The sequence below is a fragment of the Eumetopias jubatus genome, unplaced genomic scaffold (genome assembly GCF_037043125.1).
Source record: "Eumetopias jubatus isolate StellerSeaLion01/CBP00866 unplaced genomic scaffold, mEumJub1_p1.0 scaffold_3, whole genome shotgun sequence".
Classification (NCBI taxonomy): domain Eukaryota; kingdom Metazoa; phylum Chordata; class Mammalia; order Carnivora; family Otariidae; genus Eumetopias; species Eumetopias jubatus.
In genome coordinates, this window is record NW_028274809.1 from 140,861,034 (window position 1) to 140,878,441 (window position 17,408).

The window sequence follows — 17,408 nt, forward strand, 5'->3', positions numbered from 1 at the left end:
CCTCCTCTATTCCTCTTTTTATTTTCTTAAATTAGCTACTTACCCTTGTGTTTTCCTGGTTGGGAAACCTATCCTTAAATATGGAGACTTCTGCTTCTCCATGGAAACAGCCAAGACCAATGATTGAGTCGATCCCTTTGGAGACCCACCAGCCCAGTTACAGCTAAGTTCTCCACCCTCAGTTGCTGGTGTGTTTTTGACCAAGCTTTTAGGCCCCTCCCAGAGGACCATAAAATAGTCTGCAGTTTCTGGGTTTGCAGCGCTGCTCATTAGATTATGAGCTACACCTGTCCTTCTTTCCATTCTCAGGAAATAGCCCTGTTCTCTTAAAGGAGCTACAAAGAGGCTTTAGTTGATTATTCAGGAAGCCCACCTCACCCCGCCCATGAATCCAACCCAAAGCCAGGGCTTAGAAACTACATTTTCTCAGCTGCCATGACTAATGCTTCTGTGAGGACACTGTGACGGGCAGCGGCAGGGGTGCGGGGAGGGAAGAGGAGGGGTGCAGTACTTGGGAGACTGTGACTGTTGTTTCCCGTTTCTGCTCTATCTCTGGCAATACCGAAGAGCTTAGTTGCCATCCATAGGGAAAGCTTTGGAAGCCTTTATTTAACTACTACTTTGGGGGCACTTGGGCGGCTCAGTCGGTTAAGCGTCTGCCTTCGGCTCAGGTCACGATCCCAGGGTCCTGGGATGGAGCCGCGCCTCGGGCTCCCTGCTTCCTGCTGCTTCCTCTGCCTCTGCCACGCGCCGCCCCCCACCCCGCTTGTGCTTGTGTTCTCTGTCAAATAAAGGCTTTTTATTTATTTTTATTTTTATTTAACTACATACTTTGGCCCCAAATGGATCTAGTGGCAATTGCTCAATTTTCTTAAAGAAAAGCTAATGGCTTATTAATATCAGCTACCACAGTGATGGTTCTGAATACCCTCCTACCTAAGGGAAGATACTCACGTCTAGGTCAGGATTTCTAATCTGATTTTAGAAAAATATATAGAAATCATATAAGCATTTTCTTTTTACTTTTATGAGCAAAAGAGTTTCAGTAAAGTTTCCATGCCCAAAACATTCAGGTTGCTCTGTCCTGAATCCATAAAGTGGATGAGTTAAGGGCAGGAATTACCAGTGAAAAATGCCTCAAAGTTACCTGATTTTTGAAAGACTACTACACATCACTGGTTAGTCCTGTGCAATTTTTAAGGTTCTTATTTATCCCCATTTATTTATAGAACAGTAGAAATTGTTAAGCAAGTATACTAGCTGGTCTTATTTCTAGAAGGTAAATTCATTCAACACACATTTATTGTAAATGTAAACTATTCCCAATCCTGAACCAGAACACGCACAGACTGTGTCAGGGCAGAGTTCCCTGGGGGCACAGACCCAATGCTGGGCCTGAGGCTCAGAGAGTAACCAGTGAGGGAGCATGTACACAGAGGGCTGCCAACCTCACAGAGGCAGTAAGAGCAGCCTTTCCGGGTCCTCTCATTACTGGTATCCCTAAATTTCCTCTTTCAGCACTTCATCTCCTAGGCCAAAAGTTATCAACCTCTTCCCCAAACCCCCCACCCCAATCCTTTTCTGACTCATTCTATTTATTCTACCGAAGACATTTAACTTCACATCACACTCCCATGGGTATTTATAGAAGAAGCTGTGGGTTATCTAGGAGATGGTGAGGAGTCTCTGTGCAGTAGAGATTTTAATATGAAGAATGTCTTTCTCTATTTGCTGGTGCCCTTGGGGTAGTTTACTCATAAGACTGCTCAAACCTCTCTGCCTTCTAAGATGCCCCTGCGCCCCATGGGAAACACACACATCCTTGTCACCCCGAAGGCTGATCAGTCAGTCTGCTGCCTAAGCCAATGTCCAACCAAGGAAGGGACTACTGGCCCTGTCTTGCAGCACCCCTCCTGGCTCTAGGAGCCACTCTCTTGGAGTGCCCCCTCCCTGCCTGGGAGAACCTGTGTGCCAGAAGAAAGGAACGCCCTGGCCTTCTCACAAAGTCACCAGGGGTGACTACTCATTCTTCCCCCTTGTCCTCTAATGGGGGGAGGTCCCGCCTACCATTTGTTGGAGGCTCCCTGTGGAAACTAGTGGACGTAGCACCACTTGTCCTCAGCCTGGGACAGCAGGGAGAACCCCATTCACCATCCTGCAATAGGACTTTCCTCTTAAGAATTCTGCCCCCTGTCTCCCACTTAATAAATGCAAATATGTGTTATTGTTTAAATACTTCTAACTTATATTTTTAAAGTAAGTCCTTCATGAGCTTCTGTGTTTTAACTCATTAGTAACAGAATCACTTACGGTGCCACCTCACCGGATTTGAGAATTTCAAAGACACAGGGAAGTAGTTGCCAGGTCTGTAAAATTAAAATATAAACTAACAGATAAAGTGGTAAGAGGGGTACAAAACACTTAAGTATATTAAAATAGCTGTTTGCCACTTAAAAATATTAAAACTACCATTAGTACCTTTTACCATGGCCATTATTTCATCAAAGGGCATTTTAGCAAAAAAGGAAGAACAATCTCAGAATAAAATGGTACTTCTTTATATCTCAAGAAAAACGGGGTCAGTCTCTGAAAACTAAGGTTTTGGCATTATGGAGAAATAATGAATTATTTCCATCTTCCTCATTTCTCTGTTAACCAGTATAAACCTCATACAAGCAGTGTTCTGAGGACAGGCCTTTGAGAGCGAGGACTAGACCCTTCAGTTCTCCGTCCTCAGACGAAGGCTCAACTGGGAGCTTTCCTTGAAACACTGACAGTCATCCCAGAGCATCCCAAGCATCACACAGGAGATCAGGAGGCCACGAGACCCTGTCCCAGATCAACCCAAGGTCACCCTGCAATTCCCAGAATGACCTCGTACAAGAACGATGTGCTCCTTGAGGGCCTGCCCTTGCATGTCAGACAAGTGTGTGTCTTTCCTTTGACCTTTGGCTGTCAAGCATCAAAGTTGCCCAATAAACAATGTGAGGGCTTATCCTCAGATTTAATTCATCTCTAATCCTACTTAGAACTAAAAAGTCAGTCTGAACAGTTTCCTAACAAACAGCTGTATCCAGCCTTTGGAGCCTTGATTTTGGATATAGGAGCAGGGAGGATAGAAAGGGAATGCTTTTACTTCAGCCCTGACACGAACGCCCACCTTTTCATTTGTCAGTACAATGCTGACAGTTGATTTCACAATGGAAAAGACTTCCGATTTATAATCAGACTCCAGCCAAACCATCCATTCCTGGGCCTTTTAAAACGATCTTGTAAATTACAGCATCGGGGAGGAGAGAGTGAGCTGACTCTGTTTAAACAGCAAAAACCAGGGGGAAATAAAGGTTCCAGAAAGGACCTGGGCTTCCTTCAGTGGCAGTTAGGAGAAATATGGATTAAATACTTTTTATAACTAGCAGCTGTAATTATCAGGGAAATCAGATGCCATGTGATCTCTGACACAGCTGTATGAGCCATTTTCATGCTGCACAGTCCACTGAGGGAAAGAAAAGAGAATTTTATCCTCCCCAAAACTACAATTTTATATTGGTAAATGAAGCATAAAATTGGTAGTTGAAATGCTTCCAAGAGTCTTTGTTTAGAAATACCTTTATTCATCTATATATTGTCTCAGAGTCTAGCTTTTCTAACCACTACCATTCCAGAAGCTAGAGTGTTGTTTGCCACGTTACTATGACTGTCTTCAGAATGGACTGTTACCGAGTGCTTGTTGAGTGCTGTTAAAAATGGTGAGACCATAACTCAGCCTGATGAAACCATTACTGGGGTTAAATGACATTATTGGACTCAGACTCTTATTTGCCTTTCAGTAATGTCCAATGTTTGTCTCTTTAATTCAGGCATCATATCAACGTTTCTTCACGTCCACCCTTTTGGAGCCAATATAGAGTATCTCTGGTCATACATGCAGCAGCTGGACTCCAAGGTACATTCTTTTTCTCCAGGGGACTTGCATTGCTAAGATTTAGCATGTTGATTGCTGGCTGTAGGTGGACCCGGCGTGAGCTGCATCGGGGATATAATGGCGTTTGGAGATTTATCAGTACTTCTCCACAAGGACCTCCATTTTGGGCAGATAGCTGTCTTCTTTTCACTTGCTTTTGTCTTTATAGAAAGAAGAGCAGTTATCTAAAATGACAGTGACTTTCAGCAGATGCCAAATTACTCTGAAAAGCATATGAGGGACTGAAAATTACAGGTTGGACTGAAAGTTCCCCAAAGAGGGAGAAATCAGGTCAGGGTGGCTAATGGGGCATTGTCCGAAGACCATATTCTCACAGGATTCTATGGTAAGGCCTCCACCTGATAGAGGGAAAATCACCTCAAATAACATAAAGATCTGATACGAGTCTCGAGAAAATGTATTATTAATGGTTGTTTTTCAGCATTATTCTCTAAATGGAAAAAATGACCGCAAAGTTATTCTCAGCGGTGCCCCCCAAGGGAGACACCCAGAGTCAGGACGTCACTCTTCATTTCTCCGGGGCTCAGTTTGCCTTGTCTGCAAATTAGCTATGCTCCTAACCCACTGCAGTATTTGCATTCTAAAAGAGAAAGGACAAAAAGAGCTCAAGGTGTGTATCAATTTATGTATCAAAATCCAGTGAACAATGAGAGGGGCCCTTTTTGAAATAAAGTCATGTCATTAAGCAGCACTGCTGGGGAAGCCCTGCAAAGGGATGGACACAGAAGCAGAGAACTGAAGCCGACCGCTGGGTAGCTTGTTAGATGTCCTGCTGTGGGGGGAATGGAAATAAGCTCTTGCGTAGAGCGCAGCGAAGTACATGAAATGTGTAGGACCAGGCCCCCGGCCCGTAGTTCTGTGACCCTGACTGCACACATACAAACCATTCTAAATCTTCAATGGCCAGTATCAATTAAATAACTACACTGTGCTCTCAATTTGAGTCAAATGATCTTACCGATTCATGATCCCACAACTGCTTAACCTTTCTAATGGGTCTTATACTTCCCCTCTGAGAGAAGCATCTGGAACAAAAAAGTATTTTTCAGTCACAGAGATTCATGCCCTTTTCTTCCCTTGCAGCTGGTAATAGGGTAGACCAAAACAGAGTGAGAGGAAATGAGGAGATTATAAGATTCTGGAAGTTCACGCTCATGTTATTGTCTTCTTTGTGGCCTCCAATCACATGGACAGGGAGGGATAGAAAATGCTTATGTTAACTCAGATAAAATGAGAAGGATGAGCTATAGAATGTTACTTTGTTGAAATTAAGCTTCCTTAAAGGGCTTCTTTGCTTTTTACCCTCACCAATTTCATTCTTATAATATTAACCCTACCTTTGCCTGAAAGATGAAATACTGCTTGCACCAGTGTGGCGTGGCATAGAATGAGTCCTCAAGAAATTATTCCTATCGTTGCTATTATCCTTCCCTTGTACTGTTGTTTGCTTTCTTTCCCCTCCTGGAAATCCCAAGTGGGAAGCTTTTGTTGGGAAGCAGTTGTTTTAGTACATACGTGAGTGTGTGTGTGTGTGTGTGTGTGTGTGTGTGTGTGTGTGTGTGTGTGTGTGTTGGGGGGCGGTAAAATCACCTGGTGGGGGTGAAAATGGATTATCGTGTTCTATTCTTACCCTAAGGACAGAGTGTCCATCATCCATTTGTTCAGGCAAAATTTGTGTGGTCTCCCTCAGTAGTCTCTGAGGAGAGAATTCACACACCTGGTCCCCGGCCATAGGTGATCGGCCTTTCTGGAAGGGATTCAGTTAAAGGAAATTCCATTTTATCTCAGACTGGTACTTTTATTTTAGAAGATAATGAAGAAAGCATTTCCTTCACAGAGGAAATACACAGGGTCTTCCCCAGACAGCCCTCCATCTCCTGAATGAAATGCTCAGTAGAGCTGTCAAATTGTTTCCTCATCCCTGAAGTAAAAATTATATAGAAAAAGTGCTCTAAAACTCCTAGGTGCCAGCAATTAGACCAAATATTCTTTCTATCCCAGTGAGGCTGAAAGGATATTTAGACTTTTTAATCCAAAGACCAAATTCTTGCTCTACACTGGAATTCCATATCCTCAGGGCTTTAAGCAGAAAACAAAATAATGAGAGGTTTGCCCTTTAAGTACCCACTAGGGCCTTGTCCTGGTATCAGCTGCCAGAAGGCTCTGAATCCTGGAGCCACCAGCAGCCCACTGATGCTAAGGCTCTCCCGGTGCGCCTGCCTCTGGTTAATCAGAAGGAGGTGGGTGTCACCAGGCCCCCCACCAAGTTTTGGTTAATGTTGCACAAAGGCTATGGATTCAGTTTAGCCTCCATGACACAGAGGGTTCGCTGATTCTAGTAGGATGGGTTTTTTAAAATTCCGGTTAGAACAGCACAGTTTGACATCAGACAACATCATCATTACGACAACTGTAAAATAACATTTAGATTCTGCCTACCCCAGTGCTGACGACAGCAAGGAAAGCAGGCTCAATCAATCCAGCCTGTAATGGAGCTGATTTTATTAGGATTTCCCCAAAGGCCACATATGAGTATAAGAATGATTAGAAATGGAAGGAGAGCCAGGAATTAATTTAAATTATGCTGGGCATGTGAATTGCACATGGCTCCTAAAACTGTAGAGCCCAGCAATAGGCCGTTTTCCAGTTAAATATTATTCCTGCTGTTGATAATGATATTTGCATATTTTTCTCTTCTCAGCCTCTCCTAAACCACCACCTCTCATTCACTTAGCCCTCTTGTAGCAGAGGGTGATTATATGACCACATCACAAAGGTTCACTCAGAGGAAGGCAGGAGAAGGGTGGTGGGGTGAGATGGCTTCCTAAAACTTTGCCGAATCAAAAACTGTGCCCTGGGTGCAGGCAGGTAAGCTCTTCAAAACAGGCAGCACTATACTGAAATGGTTTCCAGTCAATACAGAGAACCCCCCCAGGTCAGCCCAGAGCCCTTCAAGCCCACTCCCTGACCCTAAGCAGCAAGAAAGTCACATTGAGTTGAGCATTAGCAGATGAGGATTTCCTGCCTTACAGTCAAGAGGAGGGATTCTTCTGCTCTTCCCCCACTTTATGTATTCTTTAGGACTTAAGTTCTCCCAGGTGTGTCTGGCTGCCCCCTCTACATATGTATAGCCTCCTCCCAAGGCCCACCAAGTAGATTTGATTCTGAAAACCAGATTCAACATAATATGGCCGCTGATACTGGAGGATTTACAAAGACCTGCCATTTTGACATGATACCACTGTTCACTGACGGGCCTGGGTGCTCATAGACATGTGTACATCTCCCACCAGAAGGGCAAGCCATTTGCATGTCTGTACTAAAAGCATACCACTGGAAACACAAAATTAAAATATCTGGTCACTTCCAAGGAGATTTAAACTGGCCATAACTGGAGAGCATTCTTTCCTAGACTATAGTTAGGCAGTTAAGGGTAGATGAAATGTTTTCAGTGGTGTTTGTAAGGCTCCCCACCTCCGAAAAATCTTCATTATTATGTATATTCCAGTGTTCTCCTAAATCACCACCTGTCATAGTATGTTAATGAGTAAGTGAGTTTTCTGTTGCTTAGGCTATAATGAGTGTGTTTTTTAGATATGACAACACCTCTGGAAAGCATATGATAAATGAAGCATTGAGCATAACAATACTTCCATTTGGCTACATAAAGAATAAAAAGGAAGTTGCTTACACACAGCAAGAGAAACTGACAGGGTTACCAGGGACCCAGTGAACACTGGGATAATTCACTACTTTTCATGAACCCAGCACTGTCCTAGGGACCAGGGAAGAACAAGGGATGGCTAGAGCACAAAAGAAATCTAAGAAAGAACACTACTCTCAAAAAGTTTGTAGTCTAATTCAGGAAATGCCAGAATATTTATGAAAGACCTGGATAATCAGACATGAACTAATGAAGTGCTATACCAGGCAGGCAGATCTTTAGTGAGACAGAAATTGGAAAAGGGTGATGGTCATGTGAGCCCACGTTTACCAGGAGGTAGCTCTGAGTCTGAGTGTGTGCTCCTTCTCGCACCTCCCTCTGCGGCACTGTCGTCTGCGCTGCCTCATCTCCCCACTTCTCCCCTCCCTTCTCTCCTTCTCTCATTTTCCATCCAGATCCTTCTTTTTCTCCTTCTAATTCTTTCCTTCTATTTATCTTCTTCCTCCTTCCCTCCCTCCCTGTTCCTCTTCTTTCTAGTTCGTTCCTTCGGTCTTCCTATAATTCCTCCACTTATGTCTAGCTTCTTTCCTTATTCCTCCCTCCCTCCCTTCCCTTCTTTCCCCATCCATATTCCGCATTTCTCTCTGCAAAAGTTTATTTAAAGCAAGGTGTCTGTGTGCTGATGCCATGTGTTGCCCAGGGATATGAAGAATGAACAAGATTTAAATGTGCACTAAAAGCCAACAGTTGATCCTATGGAAGGAAATTTGGTTTTGCAATTGGCTTCTCTGACTCTCCAGCCTTGACAAAGCCTATGCCAGGTCTCTTCAGTGCCTCAAACAAGAACCCCTCATCACTTGGCTTCTCTTGCCTGACCGATATGGGACATGGAGCCAACCATCCCCATAATAAAATTGATTTATGTCTGCTGTGTCAATTTATATACATGCTTAGAGGCCTGGCAAGGAGGCAGTGGGCTTGGGCTGGAGTCAGCAAATCAGAGAATAAATCAAGCAGATCTTACAAATTACCTCTGCAGTGTTACCAGCACACAAGCCCCTTGGTTACACGGAGACTTTATCCCTTCTCATCTTTTTTTTTTTTTTCTTTCTTAATTAGAACAAATCAATCCTTTCTAAAAGAATAGATGTCAGACTTAGAAAATGTTAAACAAAACAGGGGTGGCCAGGGATCCACTGACAACATCAAAGATTGAAAATACACAGACCACCCATTTCTTGAAACAACAGCCAGCTGAGTAAGCGGGTAATAAAAGCATCACATCTATGACAATCTTCCCCACTTTCTAGAGCGACAAATACGTGGTGTACGGTAAGTGAGATTTTACAGGCACAGCACATGTCTCTAACCTAGATAGCAATGCTGCACAGAAGTCTCTTAACCACATGTATTAGATTCTGCTGACAGCACCCATGTGCTGTGAAAGCAGGGCTGGATTTGGCATCGAAAGCCCTGCACCGAGTTCTAGCCCCTCCACGCACCCGCTGGGCAAGCACACCCTTCCCTGTCTCCCAGTGGCTTCCATCGGGGACAGACAGGTGCTCAGAGAGAAGCCCTGACCTCAGAATGGATTTGGGGAAGGGAACCCTGCACAGCTGATGACAGAAGGGGTACATCTCACTCTGAGCTCGGCCAGTAAGGTCTGGCTGCTTTGTTTTATGTGAGCACTCCAGGACTCTTTCAGTTCTCAAAATCAAGAAATTATCAGTAGGAAGATAAAGGATATTGCCAAGGCAAAATTACAAGAGCTGACTATTTAGGAGGAGGAGAAAACAGAAATAAAGTAAATGAAAATATTTGTAAAGTAAAAACTCTTTGGCCATAGGGTAAAAAAAAAAAAAAAAAAAAAGAGAAATTCAATTCTCTTTGTTTTGAAAATCCCAAAATGTGATATATCATCAAAGGTATTTTGTCAGGGTAGAGAAAGTTTTAAAAATCATCAAACTAACTTGAAAGCAATTTCTCCTTGATCTTTCTTCCGGCATGAGATACAAAACATCTTCAAGGAAATGCTTTAGAATTCATCTTAGAGCCTTATTAAATGGAGATTTCAGAGAGGACTTCATTTGAGGTGGTCTGTTCTATAATTGTGCCACATCCCTGTCCACATTCAGGTGGTTACCTTGCACTACCAACGGAAACTTATTAGCATTAACTACTTTTGAGGACACTCATTTCCATTATACTAATTTCTGGCTCTGTCAAAATCCGAGGAATGGTTAATTGGTCATCCAAACTAATCATAAAAATTTCAAATCCCAGTCTCACTACTGTGGAACCTTGGGTGACTTATTTACCATCTTTGTGCCTCAGTTTTACCCTCTGTAACATGGGTTTTTATGGATTACGTTGTGTATTAAATGACTTACTATATGAACAGTACTCACGACAGTGTCTGGCACACAGCAAGTGCTACTGAGTGCTGGTTGCCATTTGTTTTGTGCTTTATTTTCTTTTTAAGACTTTTTTTTTCTTTAAGATTTTACTTATTTATTTGACAGAGAGAGACACAGCGAGAGAGGGAACACAAGCAGGGGGAGTGGGAGAGGGAGAAGCAGGCTTCCCGCAGAGCAGGGAGCCCGATGCGGAGCTCGATCCCAGAACCCTGGGACCCTGACCTGAGCCGAAGGCAGACGCTTACCAACTGAGCCCCCCAGGAGCCCCCGTTTTGTTGCTTTAAAGTGCAGGATGGGCTTTAAAGTGCAGTGAGGACTCAGGAAGGAGTGGCTATCTCTCTCCTCCAGCATGCTACTCCAGCTTCCTCTGTGGTTCAAGCCTAGTCTCGGGTCAAAAGACATCATGGAAAACAAGATTCCCCATGGTTTGCTTGCTGTTTTGGTGAAGGGTTGCTGTAGGGGCACCCAAGCATTAGCACTGGAATGTGTATGAGCTGGTCGAGTTGGGAATTCTCAGTTTGTTATTGATGTTGACGTCACTCTAAAGTCTTAGTCACCACAGACCTGCCCTCCAGTACACAGACCCCGTCCCCCAACAGGGAGACAGTGACCAAGAGCACTACTCCCAGTCCTCACTCCACAGTCCCCAGCCCCGTGGCATGTGGCATCAGTGTTCAAAAATAAGGCCACAGAGTCTGGATCTGCAGCCCAGCTCCACACTTAGTGCCTGGGTTACCTAATCTGTCTGGACCTCAAGTTTCCTCATTTGTAAACTACTCCCTGTCTTGTGAGAGTATAGTGAGAACTAACGAAAGTGTGTGCAAACGTCTGCCAAGGACAAGGTCTTCCAGAACTCCGAGCCGTCACACCTCTTTGTATCGGGGCTGCTGGGTGGCGCCGCCTGCCCTGACCCCAGCTGGTCTCCTGTGTAGATAGGTGTCACCTTCACACTAGACCTTTGTTTTACCCTCAAGAATTTAGCTTCTCTCTCTCCTTCCTAAAGAACACTACAAAGCTCCTTTCCCTGCTTTTCCAAGGGAGCTGATGGTTATCCTGGAAACAAGCCTGGGATGGGCCGGCTGTTAAGCTGGGGGTCTGGCAGCTTCTCTGTGGCTCGGCCTGATCGGGGGCAGGATGGCTTCTCTCAGGAGTATCACCTGAATTGACTGGAGACTGGAGCCCACCGCAGACAGCCTGTGCTGTCCTCCTCCAAAGGAAGGAAAGGAGGCGAAGACGATAACTTGGCTTCAGAAAACTGCCTTCTGGACCAAGTGAAAACTGGGTTTGACCACACGCTTTTCTGTATTTGTTCGCTTTGGCTTAGGGGCACAGAGCTTGACTCCCCTATCACAGAAAGTTTGGTAACAGAGCGTCGTATTCCGTCAGCGGTTGCCTAGTATGTATAGAGAGAGAAAGCATCTCGTGCCAGCCACCGTGTTACATTTTATGTATAATCCTCATGATTAGGCTGAGAGATTCCTCCTATTATACACATGAAGAAACTGAGAATTACAGCTCTTAAATGAGCTGCCCATGGTTACACAGGTTGGCCTAACCCAGATTAAAATCCAAGCCTGTCTGATTTAAAATCCCATTCTTAACCCAAATATGCCTGATCTTAAGAATTACCTGGTGATTATCAAAAATAGAGTATATGAGCTACACCCCAGATCAGCTGAATCAGTCCCCAGAGAAGCGGCTAGGGAATCTGAGTTTTTTAACAGGAACCCCAGGTGACTGGTATTTCGAAAGAAAGCACTACACTCCTGGTTCTTCACCCACGGCTTGCTGAAATCACGCGGAGCACGGAAAGCACACCAATGCCTAGTTCCCAGGCACAAGCGGTGGGTTCTTTCCCAGTTCTGACTTTGAAAAGGCACTTAACTCTCTGTAGCTCACTCTGTTTTCTTAGCTATAAAACGAAAATACATCCTAACATTTTTACCCCATGTATCTCACAGGAGTGTTGTGACAATGGAATTAGGATGCTGGTGAAGGCATTCTGCACAGTGCTCATTGAAATGAAATGTTTCAAAATCACATGAACCTTTTAATCATCTGTTGAATAGGCTTTTGTGGGCTGACCTGGCAATCTAATAATCCTTTTAACATGGATTTGTGGGAAAATGCATTCAGATTTCAAAATAATTCACACGAAAATTTTAGAATGCAATTTATTTCAACTTTCAGGACTGCCTCGAAAGGTTTTTGTTTTTGGTTTTTTTGGAATATTTAATATATCATGTGAATTGATACTGAATATGTGAAATCTTTTCCATGTGAACATGACATGAAAAGCTGATTTGACTTCTTGGTCTATCTGGTCTCTCTTTAAAATAAATGTTAAATAAGTTTAACATTTAAATGTTAAATGGAAACTCTAGACTCTAAAATGGTATCTATCCAGTGATTGTACCATGAAAAATAATAATAGGTCTGATTCATTAAACCTTTCTATGTACCAAATCTGTGCTAAGCTAGTAGTCTTCATACATCCTTATTACACTTTGTTATTCCCATTTGCTGAGGATTAGAGAGACTAATTATCTTGGCTGGAGTCATTTAGCTCATAGCAATGTAGATACAGGATTCAAACAAAAATGTTAGCCCCCCTGGTTCCAGGATCTTAGCCACCTTGCTATATGAGATCCCCACGCAAGCACATGGACTAAGAAACAAAGACAGGAAAATGAGAACAATGGCTGTGTTAGAGCAGAAGGATTATGGTTGATTTGTCCTTTATTTAAGGTAAAATGAATTATTGGTATAAAAATGTATGTAATAAAGAAAAATAGGTAGAAGAAAAAAAAAAAAACTGCATTAAAAATCTACCGGGGGGTGGCTCAATCAATTAAGCGTCTGCCTTTGGCTGGGGTCATAACCACAGGGTCCTGGGATTGAGTCCTGTGTTGAGCTCCCTGCTCAGTGGAGAGCCTGCTTCTCCCTCTGTTCCCCGCTCAGTGCTCTCTCTTGCTATCTCTGTCTCTCTCTCTCAAATAAGTAGATAAAATCTTTAAAAAAATTTTTTTTTAATTAAAAAAAATAAAAAACTACCTGGAAGGGTGCCTGGCTGGCTCAGTCAGAAAAGCATGCAACTCTTGATCTCAGGGTCCTGAGTTTGAGCCCCATATGCGGTGTAGAGATTACTTAAACAAATAAAACTTTAAAAAAATTAAAAAAAAAAAAACTACCTGGATTTTAAGAATGGATGTTGAGATTTTCATGGTTGTAGGTTCTGGGTTTTCATTTCGGTCTAAACCTTTATGGTCTTCTGGTCTCTGTGAAAATTAAAGAAAGAGAAGTTAGGGTGGCCAGAAATCTGCCCATATGCCCTTTGGCCCTCCCTGAGTTAGATAAAAGCACTGCCCTTAGTCGAAGAGGATGAGGGCACCAGGAGTGGTGATGAACTTGCGCTCAGCCCTCTTAAAACCCATTCTCACCTCCTTTTATATCAAGGTGGGGAGTGCTGTTCACGCAAGGCACTACCCAGTAGGCTAGCCATCCAAAGGAAGGTGAGCCTGGGATTCGCGCTCCTCTGTCTCCTGCCTGCCCAGCCCCACCAACTGCTAGAGACCAGGACAGTCACTTCCAGTGCTTGACCAGCGCTCCTCTCCTCAGCACATTACTTGAGAGTCAAGTAATGTCATTTATCTCCCTGGGAAAGTGCATCCTTGCCCAACCCCTTGCCTCCTTGCGGATGAGTCTTGTTCCCAAAAGTGACTTTTCTTCCTTTCTAACAGATATCTGCAAACGAAATCGAAATGCTTCTGATGAGGCTGCCACGCATGTTTAAACAGGAATTCACAGGCGTGGGAGCAACGTTGGAAAAAAGGTGGAAGCTGTGTGCCTTTGAAGGAATTAAAACAACTTAACTGTGAAGAGCCAGCAAATCTCTGGAAACGAAACCGCCTGACAAGGCCAGGGCTGTGCAGCGTGAGCACTGGAAGCTGGGGTTGGTCCGGCCTGGGGCCCCTGTGGAGCCATCGGGGCCTGACTTCAGTTACATCTGTGGCGTCCTCCTGTGAGTGGAAATGTGATTGTGTACCAGTTCCCTAAAACAAAGCTTCATACTGTGACAGATCTGTTTCCTATGAACACCAACGATTCCACAGTCATAATGATGGCAAAATCTTAAAATATGCTACATTTGAGAATAGCTCACCCAGCAAAATATTTAAAGTTAATGACGGTGTAGCAATGGTTGTCGCTAGGCTACAGAGTTGTATATGTAATGTATAGCTGAAATCATTCAATGACATTTTCCTGAAAGTCTTTCTGTTTTAGTAAAAAACAAAAATAAAAATAAAAAATAATTTTACAGTGAGGAAAAATCATACCAAAAGAAAACTTGAATATGTGTCTGAACATTTATTGTATTTTGTAAATTAAGTTATATGTTATTCCAGGGACTTTTTGCCTTATTGAAGAGGCAGAAAAGATTGGACTCCTTGGACTCCTTGAGAATGCTTTATCAAGAATATTATTTTTCTAATGTAACAATTCTCCATCATAAGTTCTTTTAACATGGACTGCGTAACGATTTTCATAAAATGTAAATAAAGGAAAAGCTAGTGCTACTGTCTTGTACTTGGTATGTAATATTCAGGTTTATGCATCAAAATAAACATTCAGTAAATATTCCTGTTATAAATTTTATAGCAAAGATATTAATTTTTTTCAATAAATATGACTTCTGCCATAAAGGTTTTGCAAATTATTCTTTGATATACCTCACTTCACCTTTAAGAAGTATTTTTCACATTATTCAGTCCCATCTCATATCCCACCATTTTTAAATGATTGTCTACATGAAGGACATTGAGACAAAATATAATTTCAAACAGAAATCTGTAAAAACTAAAGTGGGAAGTACCAAGAAGAGGAGATTATACAGCATTAGGGTATATATATCATTTTAAAATACCAACACCTCGATCTAAATACAATCAACATAAATATTACCTTTGTTTTTTGTCTGCATAGGTAAGTACAAAATAGCCAATTAGTTACTATTAATTCCTGGGTTTATTTATTTGTACGTATGCTGGAAAACATGCAAGTTAGAAAAGGAATTAAAGAATTCACACTTGAGCCAACAATTTAGTCAGAATTTGGGCTTTCACTTTCTTTTAATTACAAGTAGGATAGAACTTTAAACTATATCTCCTTCCTGCTTTCTTACATAAGAATCACAAAAAAGACAAGTATTTAAGATATTAATTTTAAATGAAACATTTTTTAGGAAGACTGCTGAACAGTGCATCTTCTTCAAAATTCTGAAAAGATGTTTATAATTTCCTATGTAATAGGAAATTATTGTCTTCAGGATCTTTTTATTGAGCCCTGATAAATTAAGGTACTTATTCATGCCTCCCATAAATATCTGCATGTTTTATTCAGGCTCAGTGCTAATCCTGCAAACATGGAGATGAATAGGTAAAGACCCTGTCTTTAATGGGCTCAGAGTTCAATAGGGAAAAAGACGTTTTCCCCCAAGTTTCTATATAATGTGAGCCAAGGGACAGGAAAGATAGAACAAGGGTGCTATGGAATTCAAACTAAATGTCAATGTCACACTCAGTACTGAAACACTAGAGGCCTTTCCAACACCATCTTATCAGTTGCCACCACCATCATCATCCTGACATATTTGTCTCTAGGTCAGGAGACACAAATAAGGATCCAACCGTCAGAAAGGAGGTGACCTCATTTACAAATAATGTCATCATCAAACAGAAAACCTAAGAGGTTCGCCTGAAGAATAATTAGAAGAAAAGGATTTCTGTAAACTGGCTAAAGACAGAAAGTCTAATAGGGACACAAAGTACCACAATCTAGACTATTTCTAATGGAAAGCATGGGAGAGGTTTGCAAAGTACATTCACACTTCAAGTATTGCCCATAGCCACCTTAGCAGAAGGATACATTTCACTGAGTAAAACCCTAACTCAGAGCTCCCATGAGGAAAAGGAATGAGATGGACCTTAGATTAGATCTGACGAGAAAACACCGTATCCTAAACACACGGTTCTGAGCCTGGAATGGCAACGTACAGGACCGAAATGGTTAACATAGCTTCCAAAATATTTGAATAATTCCCAGAGATAAGTTTCTGCACCAGGAGAATCTATTTTGGCTGTGGTGTTTTCATTGATACTTGAAATTCATTATATTAATTGTCTAGAAATATATGATTTATATATTTTAGCTTCAATTACATGAATAACATATTTGCAGGAAAAAATTTTTAAATTATTTCACAGACATTCAGATTCAGAAGGCACCCCAGGGATCACCTAGGGCCATCTGGAGTCTACATATGTGTGTCACCCCATTCTCTTGAATCCTCAAGACAATCCTACATAAAGACACTCTTATCTCCATTTGTCACACAAGGAGAATGAGGCTCAGCAGTTCTAATTTGGCCAAATCTACACAGTAAATGTTGATTACAGGATTTTAACCCATGACTGACTGACTCCAAACATGTTCTTCTCACTCTGTCATGTTTCTAGTTCAATGTATTCCCACCCCTCCCAGGAGCCCAGTGCCCATCCAGCGCTTCTGCATCACTGCTGTTGCTCTCATTTTTCTCTGCTATCCCATGTACATGACCATGGCTGTGACGGCTCTAGCCTTTCTCTTCCAAATCTACTAGTAACAAATCATGGACTCTTAGAATTAGCAGAACATTGCAAGTTTGGAGATCCTCGTAACCTGGCCCCAGTGGGCCATTCGGGCTTGCTTTTTTGCCGCTTCCCTGAATAGGACTAAGTATTTGCTGCCTTTCTGCTTTTGCTCATATTTGTCTATCCAAATAAAATGACCTTACTCACATCTACTTCCCACAATTCTACAGAGCCTTAAGGGGAAAATGCAAACACACCCCTCCAAAAAAGCTTTGCTCCATCCTCCCCGAAGTCACAGGTCCAGCCTCCACACAGCAATCCCACACTGTTTTGTTTTGTTTTTAGTTTTTTTATATAATGTTATATATAACATTTTATATAATATATAAATTTTATATATTATATAAAATTTTATATAATATGTATTATATAAATTTTTTATAATATAATGTATTATATTTTTCAGGGGTACAGGTCTGTGGTTCATCAGTCTTACACAATTCGCAGCGATCACCATAGCACATACCCTCCCCAATGTCCATCACCCAGCCAACCTACCCATCCCACCACCCCCCCAGCGACTCCAGCAACCATCAGTTTGTCTCCTGAGATTAAGAGTCTCTTAATGGTTTGTCTACCTCTCTGGTTTCATCTTGTTTCATTTTTCCCTCCCTTCCCCTATGATCCTCTATCTTGTTTCTCAAATGCCTCAT

General features: G+C 42.3%; 1 protein-coding gene across 1 annotated transcript in view; it reads left to right on the forward strand.

The window, feature by feature from the left end:
* ENOX1 (ecto-NOX disulfide-thiol exchanger 1) overlaps positions 1 to 14,350 on the forward strand; it is a 251,530-nt gene extending 237,180 nt beyond the window's left edge. Inside the window, exons 14-15 of the mRNA XM_028106142.2 lie at positions 3,861 to 3,946; positions 13,807 to 14,350. Coding sequence (XP_027961943.2) covers positions 3,861 to 3,946; positions 13,807 to 13,938 — 218 coding nt within the window. The 3' untranslated portion in view covers positions 13,939 to 14,350. The remainder of the gene's footprint in view (positions 1 to 3,860; positions 3,947 to 13,806) is intronic.
* The last annotated feature ends 3,058 nt before the right edge of the window (positions 14,351 to 17,408 follow it).